A 27,089-nucleotide genomic window follows, 5' to 3' on the forward strand; every position below is an offset into this window, starting at 1 on the left:
CTAGTCCAAAGCATCTCTCTGTAAACTGAGAGCTAGACTAAGGATATGAACTGAGTGAACTTTTAGGAAACAGATAAATGACCTCTGGGTTATGCATTATCCCTGCTATGTGAAACTGGCAGCATCAAAGGGGGAGCACAGGGCTTCAGTAAACACTGCCTGGAAGTACCAAGGAAGACAATAGATTAAGTACAAACACTAGTTTATCTGAGAAACTCTGTTAAATGGAGATTGTAAAGTAAGGCAATCTGTATCTAAGTTTTACCTTGAGATTGTAAAAATTCCTTTGTTTAGACCTAATGCTTGGTGCCCCTGCTATAAAAAGGTGGGTTCAGAAACCGGCCTCTGCCATAGACTTACAAAGTCCATATCTGGATGTGATCTCCGCTAGCTGATAAGCTCTTCGTGCCCCATGGAGATTTTTTATTTCATTTTTTTATTTTTTCCTGGATTCTGGTTTATTAGACTTTGGTGGTCTGTCCCCATCTTTGCGTGACCCCCCTGGACCCAACACGTGTGCGCACCGGCCATGATGCATTTGGGATGTGAGAGTCACCTTCTCCTCCCATGTGGTCTCATGATCAAACTCAGATCATCAGGCCTGGCAGCAGTACCTTTGGCTCACTGAGCCCTCCCACCAGCCCCACTCTGTTTTGGGTGTTTTTTTTTTGTTCTTGTTGTTGTTTTGTTTTGTTTTGTTTTTGATTTTCGAGACAGCTTTTTGGTTCCTGTCCTGGAACTAGCTCTTGTAGACAAGGCTGGCCTCGAACTCACAGAGATCCACCTGCCTCTGCCTCCCAAGTGCTGGGATTAAAGGCATGCGCCATCACCTCCCGGCTTGGGTGTTTTTGCTTGCTAAGTGAGTTTCTTGGAGACAACAGATAGTTGGATCTTGCTTTTCATCCTAGCCACTTAGCCTGCATCCTTTTTGGATGAGCTGAGGCCATTTGAATTTAAGAATCTTTATTGAGAGGATTTTGGTGGTTCCCACCCCCATGATAGTTGATTGGTTGGCTATCACTGGCATTTCTCTTCCTCCTCCTATGTCTACGTGTGCTATGTAAATTCTTCCATCACCATAGAAACTCTATAAAGTAGGTTCTGCCTTGGCCTTCAATTTACAGATAGGGAATATGTGAAACAAAGAGGAACCCAAGGGGGACACATACCTGTAGAGAATAGAGCAGGATTTGAACTCTTAGCAGCAAAACTCGAGAGACCAATAGAAGCTATTTCCAGTTTCTGTTACACAGCTTTTGTGGAAGGAGCCTCAAAGAGCCAAGAAGAAAAACAAGAAACAGCCACAGGGGCTCGTCTGTGTCCTTGAGTGTGTGTGCAACTTCTCTCTGTGTGTAACTTCATTGCTCTCTTGCAACTCTTGTTCCTTCCCCTCCCATGTCAGCTTTTCCCCCCAGCTTCACTAATATATTAAAGCACCCAGTCAGAGTGTAAATTACCCCATGTGGGAGACAAAGAAGCCAAGAATATATAAAAGGCTCTGTTCCCATGATATCAGTCACTCTGCCTTTGAAAAAAAAAAACCCCAGAGATGGTGCTGGTTAGTACACAGTTCACCATGTCCTATAAAGAAGCCTCAAGGTCCCATTTCTCTGTTTAGGAAGACTGCAGCTCTTTATTAGAGTTCTTAAAAAATAAGAGCAAGGAGCAGTACCAACATCCACAGAGAAAATACACAACGTGAGGAAAAGAAAATCCTTTTCTTTTCTTTTTTGTTTTTTTTTTTGTTTTTTTGTTTTTCTGAGACAAGATTTTTCTGTAGCTTTGGAGTCTGTCCTGGAACTAGCTCTTGTAGACCAGGCTGGCCTCAAACTCACAGATATCCGCCTGCCTCTGCCTCCCAACTGCTGGGATTTCAAAATTAATAAGTCTCTGGGTTGTTATTTGGGAGCTGGCAGTATGGAGAAAATGTGTTACCAGTGTGGAAATAGACTGGAGACAACAAGTATTGGCCATGGAAATGTACCAAGAAGCCCTGACCAGAGCTAGACGTGGTGGCTCACAACTGTAATGCCAAACAATTGGAAGAGTCAGGCGGGAGGATTGCCATGATTTTGAGGCCAGTCTGGACTATGTCATGAGTGAGAGGCCAGCATGGAACACAGAGTAAAACCCTGTATTCAAACAAACAAAAATTGGTCCTGACCAGAGTGGAGAGACAGATTTGAGTTTGGAAGCAGAATCACAAGGTTACCTCACAACGTGTTATATATTCATATGTATAGTAATAATGCTTGTAAACATTTTATTTATTATTATATATGTATGAGTGTTTGCCTACATGAAGGTCTGTGCACCACATGTGTGCAATGCCCACAGAGGCCAGAAGAGGGCATCAGATCCCCTGGGACCAGAGTTACAGACAGATGTAAGCTGACATGTGGGTGCCGGAACTCAAACCTGACTACTCTGGAAGAGTAGCTGGCGCTCTTACCCCCTGAGCCAACTGTAGCCCATATTATGACTTCTAATGGCAACAGCTGTTTATTGGTACCAAGTAAAACACGATGGATGCGTTCTTTAAATAACGCACATGATAAAAAGTAAAACTGTCTGGAGCATTTCTCTACTGACCTAAGCGTCTTTGCGGCCCCAACCCCAATAATTCACATTCTCACACTCACCCACTCCTCCCAGCGGGCTATCTTCTCTGCCATCTCCATGGCCTCCTTGTGTTCACGCTCTGCTCTCTCAGCAGCCTCCTTGGCCAGGCGTTCCTCCGCAGCCTTCTTTTCTACTTCTGCCTTTTCTTCATCTGTTAAACCATAATTCCGAGGCTCCCCAATCTCTTTGATGAGCTGTTTAATAGCCAGTCTGTTCTGGGCATCTTCGAGTTTTCCTACATCTTTAAATGCCAGAAGAAAAAAGGTCTACACATAGATTCCAGATGTGGCTGTGACTAGAAAAGACACTCTACATGTGTGTGTGAGAAATGGTGACATTGAAGTTGCATTCCACGTTTCCTTTCTCAAGGGCAATTACAGTGGAGTCTGAGAGTGGGAGGATTTGGGCTTGGCTCTTACAGTTTTTTTTCCCTTTCTTCTTTTTTCTCTTTCTTTCTTTCTTTCTTTCTTTCTTTTTTTTTTGAGACAAGGTTTCTCTGTAGCTTTGAATATTTATTTATTTATTATATATACAATATTCTGTGTGTATGCCTGAAGGCCAGAAGAGGGCGCCAGACCTCTTTACAGATGGTTGTGAGCCACCATGTGGTTGCTGGGAATTGAACTCAGGACCTTTGGAAGAGCAGGCAATGCTCTTAACCACTGAGCCATCTCTCCAGCCCTTCTCTGTAGCTTTGAACTAGCTCTTGTAGACCAGGCTGGCCTCGAACTCACAGATATCTGCCTGCTTCTGCCTCTCAAGTGCTGGGATTAAAGGTATGCGCCACCACCGCCCAACTAGTTTTTTTTTTTCCTTGCAACAAGATCTCACTAAGTGGCCTTAAATAGTCTGGAATTCACTGTGTAGATGGCTGCTAGGCCTCTGTTCTTCATGCTGGGATCACAGGCACACAACACATATGCCCTTTCTAAGTTTGGAAGTTATCGATCTGAGCGAATGGACTATACTATAGTCTGCATTTGTGTTTATTTTTTGTCTGTGTACATGGACGGCATGTGCGTAGGTATGCATGTTCCATGTGTGTGGGCACAGATACATTGTAGGTGCACAAATACATGTGTGCACATGCATGTCAAAGCCTGAGGTTGACCTCAGGAGGTTTCCTTAATTGTTTGCCACCATATTAATCAAGGCATGGTCTTTCAGTTTCACCTAGAACCCACCGGTAAGAGCCAGTTCAGCCAGGCTGCTTGCTTGGGTAACTAAGAATTACAGGTGGGCCACCATGCCCATCCACCGTTTATATACATGCTATCTGCTGCTATCATATGGGCTCCCCCCCCCCTTTTTTGGTTAGTTTGATTTTGTTTTGTTTTGTTTTGTTTTGTTTTTTGAGACAGGGTTTCTTTGAAACTTTGGAGCCTGTCCTGGACCAGGTTGACCCAAATGTGAACATTGTAGTTTCTAAATAAAAAAATTTTTCAGTCAGGTGGTGGTGTGGAGATGAAGCCAAATGCCATGGGTGGCCAAAGAACAGGGCAGGAGATGGACAGGCAGTGGTACCCATTCATTCCTCCTGTCCTTTCTGCTGTTAGAGTCTCTCCCTCGGGTCTTCCTCATCTTTCTAAGAATTATTTGGGGACTTTAGAGAAAAGATAACAATGACCACTTTTCTGAAATTCACCGCACTTCCGTAGTTCTCTGATTCAGTGCACATGCCCACACGTGGAGGACGGGGCCTTGAGCTTCCCCATGTGAAATGCGCCTGGTGTGCAAAAAGAGATGTAAGCGGAGGAAACCCCAGTCACTACCCAGAGTGGAAAACAGGAAGGAGGGGCGGGTAGACTGTTCCCTCAAATTGGGAGGCAAAACAAACCGCTCCTTCCTCACCCCTCGAACCCAGAAGACATGTCAAGATCCAGAAAGCCAGGAGGGAACTCAGGGGTTCACCACGCCAAGGGGCACCAGATTGCTATGAACTCTGGAATCTGGAGCCACATGAAGAGGAAGAGGAAGGTAAAGTGTGTTGCTTCCTGTGTGCTAAGTTCTGAGGGGTACCGATGGGGTGAGTTGACCAAACTTAAAGACCGGGGGAAGTTTGAAGCTAAACACCGGTGCTTGGCAATGCAATGGGGACAGAACCCTGCGCAAGGAAGCCGGGACAACGCTCGAAGTCCCCAGAACTGCAAACACACTCCTTTGTAGGACTAGGCCATTTTGACTTTCAACTTTAATCTACTGATAGATTTCTGTAAAATAATAATAACATCCTAACACCCTACCCCCATGTAAAATGACTGTCCTGGAAGAGTGCTCACCTGAACCTCTGGCTTCCTGAGCTCTGCCAGGCACATCCTATACCCGGGTCCTCCCCGGCCCTCCAATCCCTGTACCATGTACATCAGGGTTTGCTGGGATCTTGGAGGTCACTTCATACCAATGTGTATTGGGTGGATTTCAATTTCGTCAAAATAGTTGAAGACCGTCTCGTCATCGGTATTGATGTCCCGGTAGTTGCTCAGAGAGCGGAGGAATCGGTCCTGACTGTAGTGAGTTCCCGCCACGATGCTTTCTGGGAGGTTCATGACCCGCTCCTTCAGAAAGTCGTCAGAGGCATCCAGACCACACACAAATTCTGGGGAGAGGGAGAAAGTCTGGGATCAGCATGGCACAGCAGGGATGGATGGCTACCGCTAACCAATATGTCTGCTCAGCAGCTGGGACCTCACGTTGCTACAAAAGGCCTGACCTCTTTCCTGGAGAAAAAATGGCGTGGGGACCTCACAGTTCCAGAGACTAGAAGCCCTCTTGAGGGTCTGCAGTATGTTTTCTTTCTCCCCCTTCCCTCCTACTCTCTTCCTCTAGAAGCAGAAGAGACTGATAAGTAGAAGATCTCTGCTAACACTGTGACAATTTCATCCCTGGGCTTTCACCCCTGGACCCAGCATGCTGCATGATAAGGACTCCCCCACAGCATAGGGAGGTTCAGAGTGGTTTTTTGTTGTTGTTTTTCTAGATTTTTGTTTGTTTTTCTTTTTTGTTATTTTTTAAAAATTATTTTTAATTTTGAGTTATGTATGTGCCAGTGTGTATATATGCCATGTGTAGGTGGTAATCAATGTGTCATGCCATGTGTGTATGGTGATCAATGTGTTCATGCCATATGTACATGTAATCAATGTGTACATGCCATGTGTGCGTGGTAATCAATGTGCACATGCCATGTGTGTGTGGTGATCAATGTGTACATGCCATGTGTATGTGCAATCAATGTGTACATGCCACGTGTGTGCATGGTGATCAATGTGTACATGCCATGTGTACATGGTAATCAATGTGTACATGCCATGTGTACATGGTAATCAATGTGTACATGCCACGTGTGTGCATGGTGATCAATGTGTACATGCCACGTGTATGTGCAATCAATGTGTACATGCCACGTGTATGTGGTGATCAATGTGTACATGCCACGTGTATGTGGTGATCAATGTGTACATGCCATGTGTATGTGCAATCAATGTGTACATGCCACGTGTGTGCATGGTGATCAATGTGTACATGCCACGTGTATGTGGTGATCAATGTGTACATGCCATGTGTGCATGGTGATCAATGTGTACATGCCACGTGTGTGCATGGTGATCAATGTGTACATGCCACGTGTATGTGGTGATCAATGTGTACATGCCATGTGTGCATGGTGATCAATGTGTACATGCCACGTGTGTGTATGGTGATCAATGTGTACATGCCACGTGTATGTGGTGATCAATGTGTACATGCCATGTGTATGTGCAATCAATGTGTACATGCCATGTGTGTGTGGTGATCAATGTGTACATGCCACGTGTATGTGGTGATCAATGTGTACATGCCACGTGTATGTGGTGATCAATGTGTACATGCCATGTGTGCATGGTGATCAATGTGTACATGCCATGTGTGCATGGTGATCAATGTGTACATGCCATGTGTGCATGGTGATCAATGTGTACATGCCACGTGTGTGTATGGTGATCAGTGTGTACATGCCATGTGTATGTGGTGATCAATGTGTACATGCCACGTGTATGTGGTGATCAATGTGTACATGCCACGTGTATGTGGTGATCAATGTGTACATGCCATGTGTATGTGGTGATCAGTGTGTACATGTCATGTATGCATGGTGATCAAAGAAGCCAGAGGAGAGACTGGACCCGCTAGAGCCGGAGTGAGCAGCCCAAAGTGCTAGAAACCAAACTTGGATCCTCTGAAGGAGCAGCAAGAGTTCTGCTGCTCTGATGAACACCATGGCCAAGGCAACTTATGGGAAGAAGCGTTTATGTGGGCTATGGTTCGGGGATAAGAGTCCATTACCACCATAGGGGAGAGGCAAGCATGGTGGCTGGAGCAGCAAGCTGAGAGCTCACACCCTGAACTGCAAGCAGGCAGCAGAGAGAGAGAGTGCAAACTGGGCACGACCTGAGTCTTTAAATATCTTATTATTACTATTATTATTATCCTCTTATATATTACATCCCAATTACAGTCTCTCCCCCATCTCCTCTCTCCCACAGATTTTTTTTGTTTTCATTTTGGTTTTTCAAGAGAGGGTTTTTCTGTAGCTTTGGAGGCTGCCCTGGAACTTGCTCTGTAGACCAGGCTGGCCTTGAACTCACAGAGATCCGCCTGCCTCTGCCTCTTGAGTGTTGGGATTAAAGGCGTGTGCTACCACCACCAGATGATTCTTTTTTAAGTCAGTTATAGATTTATCGTGAGTTCAAGTGCGAAGGACAAGCTAATGTGAGTGTCGGAAGGAAGCATGAAAGAGTTCTTCATGACCTCTTCTTTTTCTCTTGCCCTCCTTTTTTTTAACATACCAATCCCAGTTCCCCCTCCCTCCTCCTTTTCTCCTACTCCTCCACCTCCCCCCCCCATCCACTCCTCAGAGAGGGTAAGGCCTTCTCTGGGAAGTCAATTAAGTCTTTCCCATCACCTTGTTGAGGCAGGACCAAGGCCCTCCCCTAACCCCAGTGCCTGGGTTCAGTAAGGTACCTTTCCACTGAGAGTGTGCTCCACAAAGTCAGGTCATGCATTAGGTTAGATCCTGGCCTCACTGCCACTGGCCCCACATACTGCCCAAGCCACATCATTGTCACCTGCATTCAGAAAGCCTAGTTCGGTCCTATCCAGATTCCTAAGTTGTTAGTCTGGAGTCAGAGCTCAGATCAGCTGATTCTGTGGGTTTCCCCATCAGGACCTTGACCCCTATGTTCATATTATCGCTCGTCCCTCTCTTGGCCTCCCGTTCTGCCCAGTGCTTAGTTGTAGATCTCTACATCTGTTTCCATTGTTTCTGGAGGAGGGTTCTGTCTTCTCTGGGGTTGTGGGCTGTAGGCTGGTTATCCTTTGTTTTATGTCTGGTATCCACTTATGAGTGAGTACATACTATACTTGTCTTTCTGGGTCTGGGTTTGGATGGTTTTTTTCTAGAGCTGTCCATTTACCTGCAATTTTCAAGATGTCATAGCTTTTTACAGCGGAGTAGAACTCCATTGTGTGAATGTTCCATGTTTTCTTTATCCATTCATCAATTGAGGGGCATCTAGGTGGTTTTCAGGTTCTGGATATTATGAATAATGTGCTGGTATGAACATATTTGAGTAAGTGTCCTTGTGGTATGATTGAGCCTCCTTTGGGTATATGCTCAAGAATGATATTGTTGGGTCTTGAGGTAGATTGATTCCTAATTTTCTGAGAAATCGCCATAATGATTTTCTGTAGTAATAAGAGCGGCGGCAGGGCTGCGTCCCCAACACCCCAGCCACCTGCTCGGCTAGCTTATGCCCTGAAATAATTACATGGACACTGTATTCTTTTAATCACTGCTTGGCCCATTTCTATCTAGGCTAATTCTCACATATTAATTTAGCCCATTTCTAATCATCTGTGTAGCGCCCCTAGGTGCGCTTACCGGGAAGATTCCAGCCTCTGTCCATCCTGGATCGGAGCTTCATAGTGTGCGGCTGCCTGGGAGCTGGGAGCATGGCGTCTCTCTGAGGCTTCTGCCCCCCGAGAGAAGAGCTGTCGAGTCTGAGCTCACTTCCTCTTCCTCTCAGCGTTTTGTTCTGTTTACTCCTCCCACCTATCTTCTAACCAATGAAATGGGCCAAGGCAGTTCCTTTACTAGCCAATGACCTTCCTCCATCAATTTTCAAAGCAGCTGTGCAGGTTTGCACTCCCACCAGCAATGGAGGAGTGTTCCCCTTACTCTACCCATCTCTCCAACATAAACTATCATACATGTTTTTTGATCTTAGCCATTCTGATAGGTGTAAGATAGTATCTCAGAGTTGTTTTGATTTGCATTTCCCTGATGACTAAGGATATTGAGCATTTCCTTAAATGTCTTTCAACTATTTGAGATTCTTCTGTTAATAACTATTTAGATCTGTACCCCATTTTTTTTTTGGTTTTTTGAGACAGGGTTTCTCTGTGGCTTTGGAGCCTGTCCTGGAGCTAGCTCTTATAGACCAGGCTGGCCTTGAACTCACAGAGATCCTCTTGTCTCTACCTCCTGAGTGCTGGGATTAAAGGCATGCACCATCACCGCCCGGCTTGTACCCCATTTTTTAATTGGATTGTTTGGTATTTTGATGTCTAGATTCTTGATTTCTTTTTGTTTTGGAGATCAACCCTATGTCTGATGTGGAGTTGGTGAAGATCTTTTCCCATTCAGTAGGCAGTCATTTTGTCTTGTTGACTGTGTCCTTTGCTTTACAGAAGCTTCTCAGTTTCAAGAGGTCCCATTTATTATTGTTGTTCTGTGACTGTGCTACTGGGATTCTATTTAGGAAGTGGTCTCCTGTGCTAATGTGTTCAAGACTACTTCCCAATTTCTCTTCTAACATGTTCAATGTGGTTGGATTTATGTTGAGGTCTTTGATCCATTCGGATTTGAGTTTTGTACATGATGATAGATATGGGTCTATTTGCATTCTTCTACATGTCAACATCTAGTTATACTAGCATCATTTGTTGAAGAGGCTTTCTTTTTTCCATTATATATTTTTTAGCTTCTTTATCAAATATCACGTTGTCAATGGTGTGTGAATTGATAGCCAGGTCTTTTATTTGACTCCATTTGAATCCACCTGTCTGTTTTGATTATTTCGAGACTGGGTTTCTCTGTGGAACAGTCCTAGCTGTCCTGGAACTAGCTTTTGTAGACCAGTCTGGCCACAAACTCACAGAGAGTTTGCCTCTGCCTCCCAAGTGATGGGATTAAAGGCATGCCCTACCACCACCTGGCCCACTTGGCTGTTTTTATGCCAGTATCAAGCTGTTTTCATTACTGTAGCTTTATAATGGAGTTTGAAGTCATGAGTGGTGATGCCTCGAGGTGTTCCTTTATTGTATAGGACTGTTTTGGCTATCCTGGGTTTTTTGTTTTTCCATATGAAATTTAGTATTGTTCTTTTGAGGTCTGTGAAGAATTGTGCTGGGATTTTGATGGGCATTGCATTGAATCTGTAGATTGCTTTTGGTAAGATTGCCATTTTTACTATGTTGATCCTACCTATCCATGGGCATGAGAGATGTTTCCATTTTCTGATATCCTCTTCAATTTCTTTCTTCAAAGACTTAAAGTTTTGTCATACAGGTCTTTCACTTCTTTGGTTAGTGTTACCCCCAAGATACTTCATGTTTTTTGTAGCTGTTGTGAAGGGTGAAGTTTCTCTGATTTCTTTCTCGGGGTTACTAATTTTTCAGTTACTCTTGAGTCCTGCCATGTTACAGTAGGTGTTTATCAGTTGTAGGAGTTCCCTAGTAGAATTTTTGGCATCATTTATATATACTAACATAACATCAGCAAACAGTGAAAGTTTGACTTCTTCCTTTCCAATTTGTATCCCCTTGATCTCCTTTTGGTGTCTTATTGCTCTAGCCAGAACTTTTGAGTACTGTATGAAATAGGTATGGAGAGAATGGACAGCCTTGTTTTGTTCCTGATTTTAGTGGAATCGTTTTGAGTTTCTCTCCATTTAGTTTGGTGTTGGCTGTTGGCTTGCTGTATCTTGCCTTTATTATGATTAGGAATGTTCCTTGTATCCCTTATCTCTCCAAAACCTTTATCATGAAGGGGTGTTAGATTTTGTCAAAGTCTTTTTCAGCATCTAATGAGATGATCATATAAACATCTTTCAGTTTGTTTATATGTGGATTACATTGAAAGATTTTTTTTAGATTGATTTATTATTCATACAACATTCTGCCTCCATGTATGCCCACATGCCAGAAGAGGGCGCCAGATCTCATTACAGATGGTTGTGAGCCACTATGTGGTTGCTGGGAATTGAACTCAGGACCTCTGGAAGAACAGCCAGTGCTCTTAACCACTAAGCCCTCTCTCCAGCCCCTGAAAGATTTTTGTATGTATGACCTGATTATTCTTTGAATTTCCGCAGTGTCTGTTGTTATGTCTCCCTTTTCATTTGTGATTTGGTTAATTTGGGTATTCTCTCTCTGCCTTTCAGTTAGTTTGGATAAAGGTTTGTCACTCTTGCTGATTTTCTCAAAAAAAAAAACCCAACTCTTTGTATCATTGATTCTTTGTATTGCTTTTTTTTGTTTCTATTTTATTTATTTAAGCCCTCAATTTGATTATTTCCTTTTTCTACTCCTCCTGGGTGAGTTTGCTTCTTTTTGTTCTAGGGCTTTCCTAGTGTGGGATTTTTCCAGTTTCTTTATGTAGGCATTTAGTGCTATGAACTTTCCTCTTAACACTGGTACATTGTGACCCATAGGTTTGGGTATGCTGTCCAATCATTTTCACTGAATTTTAGGAAGTCTTTAATTTCTTTATTTCTTCCTTGACCCAGTGCTAGTTCAGTTGAGCTTTGTTCAATTTCCATGTATTTGTGGGATGTCTGAAATTAGTGTTATTGCTAAATTCTAACTTTAAGCTGTGTTGACCCAACAAGATACAAGACATTATTCCATTTTTTTGTATCTGTTAAGGTTTACTTTGTTATCAGGCATTTGATCAATTTTTGAAAAGGTTCCATGAGTTGCTGAAAAGAAGGTATATTCTTTTGTGTTTGGGTCGAATATTCTATTAGATGTCTGTTAAGTCCATTTTGGCCATAACATCTGCTGTTGGAGAATGCTTCTGTATACTGTAAAGATTTGTCACTCATATTGGTTTAATAAAATGCTAAAGTATAGGTGGGGCAACGAGACTAAGAGAATTCTGGGAAGAGGAAGGGCTCAATCTGCAGTCACCAGCCAGATACAGAGGAAGCAATATGAGACTGCCTTACTGAGAAAAGGTACAAAGCCATGTGGCTAAACATAAACAAGAATTATGGGTTAATTTAAGTTGTAAGAGCTAGTTAATAATAAGCCTGAGCTAATAGACCAAACAGTTTACTTGTATTCTGTTGTTTATGCTTGCATTTGTGGTTCCTTATCATTTACCCAAATTTTCCATTTCCAGAATTCCCTTGGTTTGTATTTTCTTTTTCACCTCTATTTCAATTTTCAATTCTTGAACTATTTCCTTCACCTGTTTTATGGCTTTTCTTGGCTTTCTTTAGGGGATTTGTTGATTTCTTCCAATTTTTATTTGTCTTTTCCTCCACTTCTTTAAGAGAATTTTTCATATCCTCTTTAAGGGCCTTAATCATAAAGTTCTTTTAAAGGTCAGTTTCTTCTGCTTCATCTGTGTTGGGATGTTCAGGTCTTGCTGTTGTAGAGCCAGTAGTTTCTGGTGGTGCCATGTTGCTGTCTGTGTTGTTGAGTGTATTCTTACCTTGTTGTCTACCCATCTCTTCCTCCAATCAGTAGAGGTGGGGCCTGTGCTTAAAGGGGTCCCTCTTCCTCCAATTGGTGTAGTTGGGAACTATGGCTCCGTTGAATGCTACTTCAGGTGCAGTCAGAGCAGAGCCTCTGGCAATGGCTTCTTCAGACACAGGCAGTCCCATTGCTCAGATGGTGGCTCCTTCAGGTGCAGGTGAAGCCACAGTTCAGGTGCTCACTCCTCTAAGTGCCGACGAGGCTCAGGTTTCAGTGGCCACTGTACTGAATGATAGTGGATGCTGGCTGGGACACAGGTGCCCTTTCCCAGAGGAACTTCTTATGATAGTTTCTGGGAGCCACTGCTGGAAGCCACTGCTGGAAGCCGCTGTTGCTGGTGCTCCTGGCAGTCACTCAGCCCTCTCCTCTTGTCCTCTTTTTATACAACGTTTTGCTTTGATTCATCGAGACCTGTCTCATAGATGTTCTTTCCCCAGTGCATAGCAAACTACTTCTTCATGACTTCTTTTAAGGGTTAGAGTCTTCACCTCTACCAGTGCTCAGACTGAAGGGGCGATCCGGTCCTCAGACTGTCTGCTCCGACTTCATCCTCAGACTATAACTCTCTCCACCAAACCTCAGACTGCCTCCCCCAGATTATTAAAGGCTGACTCTAGTGACATGCTTTCTCCAAAAAAGTCACACCTCCTACCTTCCCCAAATAGTGCCACCAACTTGGGGCCAAGTGTTCAAATGCATTAATCTATGGGCGGCATTCTCATTCAAACCACTGCCAGTTCTAAACTGCTGAGCCTCCCCCCTCCCAGCCCTCAATGAGGATTTTGCATGCTCAGTGCTTGACACAATTTGAGCTGAATTTTGTCCAGTTGCCTTGGTGACAGCATAGGATCTACCGTGGAATTTGCAAAATAAACTCCTTGAAGCGTTTCCCAATCCTAAATCAGGCAGTTGTTTTATTTGTTGTTGTTATTGTTTCACTGTTTTAAAATTTTGTTTTGTTTTGTTTTGTTTTGTTTTTTGAGACAGGGTTTCTCTGTAGCTTTGGAGCCTGTCGTGGAACTAGCTCTTGTAGACCAGGCTAGCTTCAAACTCACAGAGATCTGCTTTGCCTCTGCCTCCCGAATGCTGGAATTAAAGGTGTGTGCCACGACTGCCTGTACTTCTTTGTTTTCTAAAGAAATATGTCTACATGAAGGAGATAATTGGGAAAACCCATCTTTTAGGCATTTCATGTTTCTGCCACTGGTTTCAGAGTCCCAAATACCCATCCCTGAGGAGGACTGATTTCTCGGCAATCAAGAATGCTAGTTGGGTCAGGTGTGCTGGCTCACCCTTATAATCCCAGTGCTTGGGAGGCAGAGGCAGATCTCTGTGAGTTCAAGGCCAGTCTGGTCTACATTTTAAGTTCCATGACAACCAGGGATACATAGACTCTACATGTCATAGAGAGACCCTGTCTCAAGAAACAAACCAATACCTCCCTCCCAAAAAGCAGAAGCACTTGCTGCTCTTCCAGAGGACTATGGTTCCAGGTACAGACTTTGGTTCTCAGCATCTACACTGGGCCGCTCAGAACTGCTCCTATCTCCAGCTCCCAGGGATCCACACTGCTGGACTCCAACGGTCCCTAAACACATACATACATAGGTATCATGAAAAAGAAAGTAAATCTTAAAAAAAATTCTTGCCAGGTGGTGGTGGCACACATCTTTAATTCCAGCACGTGGAAATCAGAGGCAGGTGGATCTCTATGAGTTCAAGACCAGCCTGGTCTACAAAGCAAGTTCCAGGACAGCCAGGGCTGTCATATATAGAAACCCTGTCTCAAAAAACAAAAAGATAAAAATAAAAGTAAAAGGTTGCACAGCATAAAGAGATTGAATAACATTCTCTAAATGTGTCCTTGGAGAGGCTGAAGAGATGGCTCTGTAGGTGAAGTGCTTGCGGACAGGCACGAGGACCTGAGTTCAATCCCCAGTACCCACTGATATGGGGCCATCCACTTGGAAGTACTGGGGAGGTAGAGGCATGTGGATCCCTCGGGTCACTGGTCAGACAGCCTAGCTGAATAGGCAAGTGCCAGGTTTGATGAGAGACTCTATCTTATAAAACAAGGCGATAGTGCCTGAAAATGTTACCTAAAGTTGACCTCTGTTCTTACAGGCATGTGTGTCCATGTGTATGCCTGTTCTCTCTCTCTCTCTCTCTCTCTCTCTCTCTCTCTCACACACACACACACACACACACACACACACACACAAATGTGACCTTGAAGAAATAAAAAATATTTTCAACTTACCAGGTATAATTAATTTATCATAGGGAAACATTTTGCCTCTGACTTCTTCTTCTTCCTCTTCATCTTCCTCTAAGCAAACAAAAATATGCAGTTATGCTTTTTAACATATCACTAGGGGTCATAGTAAAAATCCAAATATTGTTTTTTAATTAGAAAAACATTTTTGGCTTGTTGAGACAAAGTTCACTTTGTAGCACAGGCTTGACTTGAGTTCACAGAAATTCTCCTGCCTCAACCTCTCGTGATGTAGCTCAGGCTAGCCTTAAACTTGCAAACTTCCTGCCTATTCTCTCCAGTACCGAGATTACAGGCATATACACGCAGACCTGGCTTCAGATGTCATAGTATGTGCATGTGTTTATATGTGTGTATACATGTGTGCTGCTGTGTGTTTATGTATGTGGTAATTATTCAGTTACTCCTTACCTTTTTGGGGGGACAGGGACTTTCAAGGAGTGTAGTAATCACTGATTTGGCTAGACTGGCTGGTCAACAGGCTCCAGGGGTGTCTATACCCCTGGTGGCAGGGTTTTAGGCACAGGTCAACATGCCCAGTTGGGCATTGGGCATTAACCCTAGGTCCTCACGCTTACGTGGCATGGCAGGCACTTTAGGACTGAGCTGTCTCCCCAGCTGGCATATTTTAACTAGCAAATTAATTAATGGGCACCAGCCATAAACAGAATATTGAGCTTAGAAATAATCTCATAACTCAAATACTTATTGATAGACAAATCAATGAAAAAAAAAAAACCATGGCAGCGGATCTCTATGAGTTCGAGGCCAGCCTGGTCTACAAGAGCTAGTTCCAGGACAGGCTCCAAAGTTACAGAGAAACCCTGTCTTGAAACCACCCCCCCCCAAAAAAAACCCAAAAACAACAACAACAACAAAACCCAAAAAACAAACAAAAAAAAAAACCTGTGGCGCTTATAGACAATGACATACTATTCTGACTTTAAAAAAGAAGGCTGGCAAGGACTGGAGAGATAGCTCAATGGCTCAATGGTTAAGAGCACTGGCTGCTCTCACAGAGGGCTTGGGTTCAATTCCCAGCACCCACATGGCAGCTCACAGCTGTCTGTAACTCCAGTTCCAGGGGATCTGACATCCTCACATCAATGCACATAAAAAAATTAAATAAATTATTTTTTGAAAAGAAGGCTGACAGCATGGAACCCTGAGGCTATTGTGCTAAATGAAATATGCCAGTCACAGGAGAACAAGCAGTGTGTGATTTCCCAGTTAGGTGGAGCCTGGAACACTCAAGCTCACAGAATAAAACTGGAATGGTGGTTGTCTGGGAGTGGGAGTAAAGGGAAAGAGACGGTTTCTAACTAATGGGTGGAGAGTTTAGGTCAAGCAAGACATAATCCTAGTACCTGAGGTGGAGGCAGGAGGGTCAGAAGTTTAAGCTCACCCTCTGCTATGCAGTGAGTTTAAGGCCAGTCTGGGTTACATGAGACCTTGTTGAAAAAAAGAAAAACAGCCAGGAGATGTTGGCACACACCTTTATTCCCAGCATTCAGCAGGAAGAGGTAGATGGATCTTTGTGAGTTCAAGAACAGCCAGGGCTACAGGGAGAAACCCTGTCCTCAAAAACAAAAACAAAATAAACCAACAAAAAAAGTAAGGCATTTATCCAAACAGTAAGAATGCAAAATAAGGCAGAGGCAAGAGGATCTTTATGAGTTTGAGGCCAGCCTGGTCTACTAGAGCTAGTTCCAAGATAGGCTCCAAAGCTACAGAGAAACCCTACACTTGCTACAAAAAACAAACAAAAAATGCAAAATAAATAAATATAAAAACAAAGTAAATTAAAAACACAGATCCCAGATTTACCCAGGTGGTAGTGGTGCATGCTTTTAATCCCAGCACTTGGTTTGCGGAGGCAGGCAGATCTGTGAGTTCGAGGCCAGCCTAGTCTACAAAGCAAGTTCCAGGACAACCAGAGCTGTTACACAGAGAAACCGTCTCTTGAAAAACAAAACAAAAACCAAAAAACAAACAAAACCCCACAGATTCAAGAAAACAAACGAAATACTGTGGTTCCAACTTCTGAGAGTATGAACACGCGGAACAGAGAGAGCACCACACTTACGGTTGAACAGGTCTTTTGCTTGATCATAGGTCTTTGGGAATCCATCCAAAATGTAACCTTGGTTCTTACAAGGCATAGATTTGAGCTTTTCTTTCATAAATCGAATTATATATTGATCTTCTAGCCGACCTGATTTAAAAAAAATACATATGTATATGTTACCATAACACACGATCTGCACAAGGGCAAATGCTCTAAACTCATCTGGGAACTGTTGTGTAGGCAAAAATGTTATTGAAGACTCTTTCATTTTGCCCTTAAGGTTAAAAACAAACGCTGTTGTTTGATTTCTGAGCATACTATGCTTTAGTGCATATTTTAAGTAGCAGTGAACTGGTCTACAAGAAAGAGCAAGTGTAGGCGGTGCCACACGCACTTGGGAAGCCTGTGCAACAACCTGTGGAAGCTGAGAGAGTGGACTAGCATCAAGTCCAGTAGCATCAAGTCCTGCCTGCCTGCAGAATTTTCTCTGGATTTACTTTTATTTATTATATGTGCCTGTGTGTATGTGTGCACATGTGCATGTGCCTGAGCATGTGTGTGCCTGTGTGTGTGTATGAGTGTGTGTGTCAAATGTATACAGGCGTCCTTTGAGGGCAGGAGAAGGTGTTGGGTCTCCCGGAGCTGGAGTTAAACAGGTGGTTGTAAGCTGCCCAATGTGCTGGAAACCTCTTCAAAGATGACTCTAAAATGCCTAGCCATCTCTCCAGCCCCCCTCATTATTATTATTATTATTATCATCATCATCATCATTATTACATTTTATATACTTAGTGGGGGTGTGTGATACACACATGCCATGTGGTGCATGCTGAGGTCAGAGGACAATTGTGGCTGTCAGATCTCTCCTACTACCCTGTGGGTCCTAGAGGAGGTAGAACTCAGGCTGCCAGGCTTAGCGGCAGGTGCCTTTACCGCCTGAGCCATTCCACAGCCCCTCAGTTCTGTTTTCAAATTTATACCTTAATACATAGTAATAAATGCTTCCTTTGTGCGAGTTGAGTGAGGCAGTATTCAAGGATTTTACTAGCCAAGCAGTGGTGGCACATGCCTTTAATCCCAGCACTCGGAAGGCAGGTGGACCTCTGTGAATTCAAGGCCAGCCTGTTCTACAGGGTTCCAGGACAGCCAAAGCTACAGAAAGAAACCGTGTCTTGAAGTCCCTCCTCCCGCACCAAAGGAAGGAAGGAAGGAAGGAAGGAAGGAAGGAAGGAAGGAAGGAAGGAAGGAAGGAAGGGAAAAGAAAAGAAAATGAAAGAATGTGCTTAGGCTGTAACAGTGGTAGGATATGTGTTAGCACAGCAAGGCCCTGGGCTTTACAACGCCCTCACCCTACCCCTCTTCAGCAAAAGTAGGTGCGCAATAAATATTTGCTAGATCTGAACAGCAAACTCAAGCTGACTTTCAAAGGCTTTGGAAAGGGCTGGGGCTGGAGCTTTATAGGGCCTGCCTGGCCTAAAGTGCGGAAGAGCCTGGATTTAGCCCCAGAACCCTGAGTAATAATACAGTTAGTATTTAAAGCAAAATAGAGCTGAAGTCAGAACGTGTCACCCCAACCCCCACATCCTCTTCTCTAGGCCCCATTTCTGACCTATGCCCTTTGGTCAGTTCTGTCTTTAGTCCCAGCCCAGAGTTCCTGGAACTGCTAGGTATCAAAGAGTGACGGGGAGTCTTTGCTCTGCAGAAGGCTTGGCGGTTAAGCGACAGTGTGCTGCAGCTCTTCTCCAGTCAGCTACCATCAGCAGTGCTCACAAGCACAGCCTGTCTGTCTGTCCACGGCTTGACGAGGACTTACGGCAGCGCCAGTCTGGCAAGCCCCCAGAGACTTTCCCAGGGCACATATGGCACCTTCAACTGACTTATCAAGGAGTCTATATTGTAAAATAAATAGTTTGGAGCCACTTGCTACTGTTATATCTCAGACCCAGGACAAACTAACTGATGTGCCTTATTTAATATATCAAAGCAGGCCGGGCAGTGATGGTGCACACCTTTATAATGCCAGTACTCGGGAGGTAGAGGCAGGCGGATCTCTGTGAGTTCGAGGTCAGCCTGGACTGGCTCCATAGCTACTGAGAAACTCTGTCTCAAAAAACAAACAGCAACAACAATAACAATAATATATATATCAAAGCAGACCTGACGACTGACATCCCTCAGGCCCTACCTGTTACAGGGTTTGGCTGGCGTACCCCTACCTTAAACTCTCTAGCCCAGGGCTGAGCTGCTCTTCCCTCAGTTGTCCTTCCCTGTATAATTCAGCCATTTTGGTTTATACTGATTCCAGAGCCGTTTACCATCCTGGTCTCATGGCTCTCCCCTCCCTCCTCCATCTTCTTACATGGCCAGGTTCACAGTCTGTTCACTCTGGGCTCTCCCAGATGTCCCTGACTCTGGCTGTGCTCTCCTTTTTGCCTACAATAAGCCTTCTCCACCACACCTAGGAGCAGTCTTGTCTTTCCTTTTTTTGTTTTTTGTTTTTTTTTTTTTTTTGAGACAGGGTTTCTCTGTTGTAGCTTTGGATCCTGTCCTGGAACTCTCTCTGTAGACCAGGCTGGCCTCGAACTCACAGAGATCCTGTTGCCTCTGCCTCCCTCCCCCCCCCCCCCCCCCGTGCTGGAATTAAAGGCATGCACAACCGCTGAGATCATTTTATTGTCGCTAGTAGAATGATAACTGAATGAAAAAAAGAAATAAAAAAGGAAGGACATGGCCAGGTGGTGGCGGCTCACGCCTTTAATCCCAGCACTCAGGAGGCAGAGGCAGGCAGATCTCTGTGAGTTCGAGGCCAGCCTGGTCTACAAAGGGAGTTCCAGGACAGGCTCCAAAGCCCCAGAGAAACCCTGTCTCGAAAAACAAAACAAAACAAAACTATCTCTCAAATTGAGTGTTGTGTCAGAGGCCTCTGGGGGTGGGAAGAAGCTGAGGCAGGAGAATCATGAGTTTGAGTCCAATCTGGGTTGCATAGTGAGTTCCAGGCCAACCTGCACCACACACACACACACACACACACATCTCAAAAACCCATGTGTCAACAATTCTAATTAAGAATGAGGCTATAGTCCATTTGATAACGTGTTTGCCCAGCATACACTAGACTCCACGTTTGATCCCCAGCACCACGATACAGAACACGATGGCTATCCCAACACTCAGGAGAGAGGGACAGGAGGATCAGGAGTTTAAGGACATTCTTTGCTATGTAGCCAGTTTGAGGCCAATCTTGTCTGGTACATGAGACCCTGTGTCATCATGAACAAACAAGCAAAATAAGTAAAAGTAAAGCAAACCAAAAGAAAGCCAAACACTCTCCTTTCTTCTACTTCTCTGTGTTACACAGGTCACTACGTAGTAAAGATTCAGAAAATCTTGTGCTTCAGAGTGCTGTGCTGAGATAAACAAAAGAAGTCAAAGGTATTGGTTAGCATAGCCAAATTCCAACTAATGGTCAACACAACTGCCCTGTGTGGTTTCTAGTGGTACAAAGAAATAAGTAAAGAAATAAGCCCAAACTTCAAAAGTGAAAGGAGCCGGGCGGTGGTGGCGCACGCCTTTAATCCCAGCACTCGGCAGGCAGAGGCAGGCGGATCTCTGTGAGTTCGAGACCAGCCTGGTCTACAAGAGATAGTTCCAGAACAGGCTCCAAAACCACAGAGAAACCCTGTCTCGAAAAAAAAAAAAGTGAAAGGACTTACTAATATTTGAACACAGAGTTTATTTAAGCAGTTTTCATCTTCTAAAGGGTTTGTTCATTTATTTATTTATTTATTTATTGGTTTTTTCGAGACAGGGTTTCTTTGTGTAGCCCTGGTTGTCCTGGAACTCTCTCTGTAGACCAGGCTGGCCTTGAACTCACAGAGATCCACTTGCCTCTGCCTCCGAAGTACTGGAATTAAAGTCGTGTGCCCCTACCACCTGGGGAGGGTACATTTACTTACTTATTTCTCTCTGGTATGTATGAAAGTGCATGCATGTGTGTGTGCATGTATGTATGTGCGTGTGAGAGCATATGTGCACTGGTGGGCACACCTGTGCATACATAGAGTCCAGCGGCGGACATTGGTGTCCTGCTCTGTCCCTCTCCACCTTAATTCCCTTGAGACAGGGTCTCTCACTGGACCTGGAGTAAGGCAGATGGTCAGCAAGCTCCAGCTACCCTCCTGTCTTTACCCTCTACCCCCTCCACCAGTGCTGGGGTTACAGAAACCTGGCTGAGAATCTCACCTACTTGCCTGGTTTGTTTTAAACACTGCAGGTTGCCATTGCCCTCTGCTGAGTCGGCAGAGGTGTGTCCAGTGAGGGAGAATGTGGTTCCTATAGCAGGTTTGGGTCATTGTGAGTAAGAGAACCACGGCCGGTGCAGTGGTTTGAGCAGCGAATGTCACCCACAGGTGTGGATGTTTAAGACCTTGCTCCCCAGCTGGTGGTGCTGTTTGGGGTGTGTGGCAGCTTTCGGGGGTGCAGCTTTGTTGGGAGGGTGTACATGACTGGAGCACGGACCTTGAGTGTTTATAGTCTCACCCCACTTCCCGCTCGTGTTCTGCTTCAGACTTGGAATGGAAGATGGAAGCCCTCCACTTCCTGCTTGCTGCCATGCCCCCTGCCATGATGGACTCTTATTCTTCTGGAACCATAAATCCAAGTAAATTACAAGTTGCCTTGGTCATGGTGTTTCGTCCGAGCAATAGAAAAGTGATACAGAAAGGTACACTAAGACGCTTTCTCTAGACAATTGTGACCTCCCTAGAGATAAACCACGACCTTTGGCCAATGTTGAGCTCTATCTGAGACCCGGGGCTGTCCCTTTATGTTTATTTGTTCATGGATAAATGTCACCGTGTAGACAAGCGGGGCACAGCACAGTACGTGGGAAGCAGGCAGGAAACAGGATAGTTACCATAGAGGAGCAGACGAACCGTCTCTCATCTCAGTTACTTGTGAGGAGAGTAGTCAAAATCTGCTTAACAAACAATTCAAGGCCGGGAGGTGGTGGCACTCAGGAGGCAGAAGTAGGTGGATCTCTGTGAGTTCGAGGTCAGCCTGATCTAGTAGAGCTAGTTCCAAGACGGGCTCCAAAGCTACAGAGAAGACTTGTCTTGAAAAACCACACACACACACACACACACACACACACACACACACACACACACAAAATTTAAATAGAACATTAACTTTAATTTGCATATTGTATTGCCTCCCTACATATCTGTCATTTTGTATTTTAAAACAAAACCAAAAATAACATTTATTTTGGGGCTGGAGAGACGCTCATTAGTTAAGCGTGCTGGCTGCTCTTCAGAGAATCCTGGTTTTTGATTTCCGGCAGCCACATAGCAATGCACAATCATCTGTAACTCACATTTAAGGTTTTTTTTTTTAACTTAAAGAACATTTATTTTTATTTCATGTATATGGGTGTTTCTTTCTTGTGTGTGTACCACATATGTGTTCGGTGCCTGTGGAGGTCGGAAGAAGGTGTCAGATATCCAGAGCTATGGATGGTTGTGAGTCACCATGCCAGTGTTGGGAATTGAACCCAGGTCCTCTGCGGGAACAGTTAATGCTCTTAACCACCACTCTAGTTCCCCTCGTTTTGTGTCTTTTGATCCAACTTTCCCACCTACCTCTATCCTCTCCTCTCTTTAATATTTTTCTCTCTGTATTTGACTTTATTTATTTATTATTTAGTCATTTTTATTTTGGGTTTTTCAAGACAAGGTTTCTCTTGCTTGTGTAACAGCTCTGGCTGTCCTGAAACTCACTCTGTAGACCAGGCTGACCTTGAATTCACAGAGATCTGCCTATCTCTGCCTCCTGAGTGCTGGGATTAAAGATATACACTATCACACCCCACTTTCCACCTTATATTTTTAAGACAGGGTCTCTCACGGAACCTGGAGGTCTCTGATTTGGGGAGCTGGCTGGCCAGTCAGCTCGAAGGACCCACCTGTCACCAGCTCCCCAGTGCTGGGTTAGGGATGTGTGCCAGGCATCAGAATTCAGACCTCATGTTTATACAGCAGGCAGTTCTACCAACTGAGCCATCTCACCAGCCACCCCATCCCACCCCCTTTTGTTTTTTTAGGCAGGGTCTTTTTATTCATCCCAGGCTGACCTGGAACTCACAACTCTCCTTCTGCAGCCTTCCCAGTGCTACACTGCAGGTGTGAGCCACCATACCTGCCCATGTATTCTTCACTATGTTAGGAATTCCCAGACTGCTTTTCATAATAGCTGGACCTGTCTACTTGAAAATGAACAAATGAAGTTGGGCAGTGGTAGCGCACGTCTTTAATCCTAGCACTCCAAAGGCAGAGGCAGATGGATCTCTGTGAGTTCAAGGCCAGCCTGGTCTACAAAGAGAGTTCCAGGGCTACACAAATAAACCCTGTCTCAAAAAAGAAAGGAAAGAAGGTAGGAGTGAAGCCCAACTACTGGGCACAGCTTTTAAATTACTGCCCTAGGTTTCTTCTTTTTAATTTTCAGTCTCTTTTTCAATATTAGTAGTAATTAAAATGTTACTATTAATCCACATTCATAATTACTAAAATGGGCTTTAAAAGTAGATGCCAGATATGATTCTCCAGTATCCTGTGTACAGGGAAGATACGCAACGGACACAAGTGTGAACATTTGTCCTTTTGGTTTTCTTTCAAGAGGGGGTTCCTCTGTGTAGCTTTGGAGCCTGCAGTGGCGGTGCACACCTTTAATCCCAGCATTTGGGAGGTAGAGACAGGTGGATCTCTGAGTTCGAGGTCAGCCTGGTCTACATAGTAAGTTTCAGGACAGACAGGGCTACACAGGGAAACCCTGACTCAAAAACCAAAATAAACAGAAAAGAATCCATAACTAAGGCACTCCGGCTGAGGGCAGATGAAGTGGGAGCTATGTCCAGGGCCTTGAGGTACCCCCCTGTAGGGCTGTGAAACTTGTGTTGCTGGAGATCTTGGGGCTGAGACGGGTCATGTGAGCTCCCAGGTATTCTGGACACCTGTCTCTGCAGAGGGTTCAAAGGTTTTGTTTTGTTCAAACATACTCAAGGTTCATGTTCTCAGTTCAAGTAAACACAGACAAGAGGGACTGTTGGACAAACTTGACATCCTGATTTCGTTTCTGTTGCTGTGATAAACTATACAAGCCAAAGCAACTTAGGGGGATATGGTTTATGGTTCCAGGTTTACGGTCCATCATTGCAGGGAAGCCAAAGTGGGAAGAACATCCACCGTCAGGAGCAGAGAGAAGTGAATGCAGGCATGCTAGTACCTAGCTCTCTATGCTTATACAGTCCTGAATCCCTTGCCTAAGTGACTGATGACCACTGAATCTCCCCATATCATTTAGAAATCAAGACAGTCTTCCCCAGACATACCCACTGAAGGGCTCTAGCAGGCCCGAGCATAGCAAACATGGTGTCCGCAGGTTTTGCCGTTTACCTTTCTCCCCCTTGCTAAACTGTTAGATTACATTCCTAAAGCTAGCCACCAAAGTCTGTTCCCTTATTTAGCCACTGACACATTCCTGAGACTGATCACCATGGCCCAACTAACAAAATATCAAGGTCCAACAACCAAAATACATTATTTTGACTAATCTAATCAGCATCCCTAATCAGAATTTACCAACTCATCCTACCTCATTCTTACAGGAATCTCCCCACTTTTGCTCTTAAATTTAACACTTGCAAATCTATTTGCTGCTGTTTCTGCCCGGCTCAGACTCGATCACCTTGTCTCTTTGCCTTGCTTCATAAAGTATCCCTTTGCATTTGGTTCCTGCTTGGAAATAGGTGTTTGGGTGTGGTCTGCGTGTAATCCAGGGTCCAGAGGGGAGCACCCTGAAGTGCTAGGGTACCTTCACCCACAGTCCAACCTGATGGAGGGAATCCTTCATCAGGACTCTCATCCTAGGTGACGCTAGGCTGTGCCATGTTGACATTAAAAACCCATCATTATGTTTGAGAAATTAACAAAGATCTTCCTAGAGTGAGAGAAGACAAGATAGATAATTCTAACTTCATAGAAGTGGGGGTGTGTATTGGGTGCCAACAGAGGGAGGCCATGGCAGAAGAATCACATATTTGAGGATAGCCTGGGCTATGCAGAGAGACCCTATAGCAAAACATCAAAGCAAAGCAGTACAAAATCATTTTGACTCATTCTGTAGGTTGAGGATAGGACAACCATGCCCATCTTGGTGCCAAAGGCGTGGTATTCCAGAGAAAATCTCTACAGCGATGGTTCTCAACTTGTGGGTCGTGACCCCTTTGGGGGTTGAAAGACCCTTTCACAGGGGTCACATATCAGATATCCCGCATATCAGATATGTACATTACGATTCATTTCAGTAGCAAAATCACAGTTATGAAGTAGCAATGAAAATAGTTTTATGGTTGAGAGTGACCACAACATGAGGAACTGTATTAAAGGGGTGCACCACAGGGCGGTTGAGAACCACTGCCCTAGAGGACCAAGGAGGGCAGTCGGCTCCTGTGCCCTGGGATACACAGGGGATGGGTCTTGGCTCCTGGAAGGGAGAAGAGCAGTATGCTTCCAGTACATTCTGCCGTCTGGGGCTGCCATGTCCCTCTCACCCAGACTTCACTTAGCACCACCCAACCCTGGAGCACCAGAAAGAGCCACGAGCAAGAGCAGAAGATGGCGGACAACAAGAAAGCCACTTGAGAGCCTGACAGGGTGGGAGCCCCAACCACTGACTGCACTTAGTGGGTTTGTGTACAATGCTGGAATCCCCGTGTTAAAGAAGGATCATGTTTTGGTGATGCTGCAGCTCACACCAAAGGCTTTATGAATACTAAGAAAGTACTCTTTCCCAGAGCTATGCTGCCAACTCCTGATTTTTTTTAAAAATTAGGAAATTATCATATAGTCGCCAAAATATTAACAGTAAGTTTTTTTCTGAGAGATGAGACTATGAATTAAACTTCTTATTATTACTGTATTTTCGATAGCACTTTATTTTTGCAAGCAGGCAGCTTAAAGGGAAGAGTTTGCTTTCTTTTATTTATATGTGTGCATCTGAGTGTGCATTTGGGCCTGTGAGGGTAGTACGTGTGGAGTCCAGAAGGAGCTATCAGGTGCCCTGGAACTGATACTTATGTGTGGGTGCCGTGAACCAAACCGGGGTCCTCTGGAAAAGCAGCCAAAGCTCCTGACCACTGAACCATCTTCCCAGCTCACAGGCAGCATTTTCTAACCAGACAGAACCCACAGCAGCTGCCGTGCCAGCCTGGCACAGCTCTTGCCCCGGCGGCTCTGTGCGTCACCTGCATTCTGCTCCATGCTTTCCTTGATGCCATCCAGGAGCTCCTGGGCATCCTCCACATTCTCCTCTTCTTCCTCCTCTTCACCTTCCTCTTCTCCTTCCCCGGCATCCTTGGGTGCGACAATCGCCTCCTGTATGCCACAGGGATAACCAAGCTGACTGTACCCAACAGTGAGGGTGTCACTAACAGTCTGACCAGTGAGCCTGGAAAAAGTCTCAGTGGCGAGTGTACCTAGTAATAGACATCATGCAAAAGTCTGCAGGATGTGTGTATCTACCAAGACGGATAAGGGCCTTAAGGCTTTCCTTAGCTCTACTTTTAGGAAGATAGTAGTATAGTCAGTGTTAACTCCACAACTGCCTGGGAGCCAGCAATTCTCTAAGGTACTAGATTATGCCTCTCTCTCTCTCTCTCTCTCTCTCTCTCTCTCTCTCTCTCTCTCTCTTCTCTCTCTCTCTCTCTTTCTCTCTCAAAAATTTTATTTAAGTCAGGGCCTCACTATCCAGTCCTAGCTGACCTGGAATTCCCTAGCTGGCTTTAAACTCACAGAGACCTACCTGCCTTTGCTTCCCCATCATTTGGTATTAAGACACGCACCACCATTTGGGGGGGGCGTGGTTATTTATATATATTTTTTCAAGACAGGGTTTCTCTGTGTAGTCCCGGCTGTCCTGGAACTCACTCTGTAGATCAGGATGTCCTGGATCTCACTCTAGAGACCACAATTTCCTAGAACTCAGAGATCTTCTTGCCTCTGCCTCCAAAGTGCTGGTATTAAAGACTTACATGACCACTTCCAATTACATGTATATGAGTGCGTCTGTGTGTGGGTTTGTGCACCTGAGTACAGTACCCATGGAGGCCAGAAGACGGCATTGGTTTCCCTGGAGCTGGAGTTACAAGTGGTTAGGAGCAAGTGTTCTGAAGTGCTGAGCTATTTCTCCAGCACCTCAATTGTGTCTTACTTGAAGGAAACACATTTTATAAAAATCAAGACCTTTAGTTGAGTGGGTGCATGT

At 44.6% G+C, this 27,089-nt stretch overlaps 1 protein-coding gene across 1 annotated transcript in view; it reads right to left on the minus strand.

Moving 5' to 3' along the window:
- The window catches only part of Ak7 (adenylate kinase 7), a 59,569-nt gene that overhangs the window by 5,729 nt on the left and 26,751 nt on the right, over nucleotides 1-27,089 (minus strand). Inside the window, exons 12-16 of the mRNA XM_075947611.1 lie at nucleotides 26,071-26,200; nucleotides 16,788-16,916; nucleotides 14,687-14,755; nucleotides 5,021-5,218; nucleotides 2,643-2,863 (exon numbers count right to left, since the gene is read on the minus strand). Coding sequence (XP_075803726.1) covers nucleotides 2,643-2,863; nucleotides 5,021-5,218; nucleotides 14,687-14,755; nucleotides 16,788-16,916; nucleotides 26,071-26,200 — 747 coding nt within the window. The remainder of the gene's footprint in view (nucleotides 1-2,642; nucleotides 2,864-5,020; nucleotides 5,219-14,686; nucleotides 14,756-16,787; nucleotides 16,917-26,070; nucleotides 26,201-27,089) is intronic.

The sequence above is a fragment of the Microtus pennsylvanicus genome, chromosome 14, assembly GCF_037038515.1.
Source record: "Microtus pennsylvanicus isolate mMicPen1 chromosome 14, mMicPen1.hap1, whole genome shotgun sequence".
Taxonomy (NCBI): Eukaryota; Metazoa; Chordata; class Mammalia; order Rodentia; family Cricetidae; genus Microtus; species Microtus pennsylvanicus.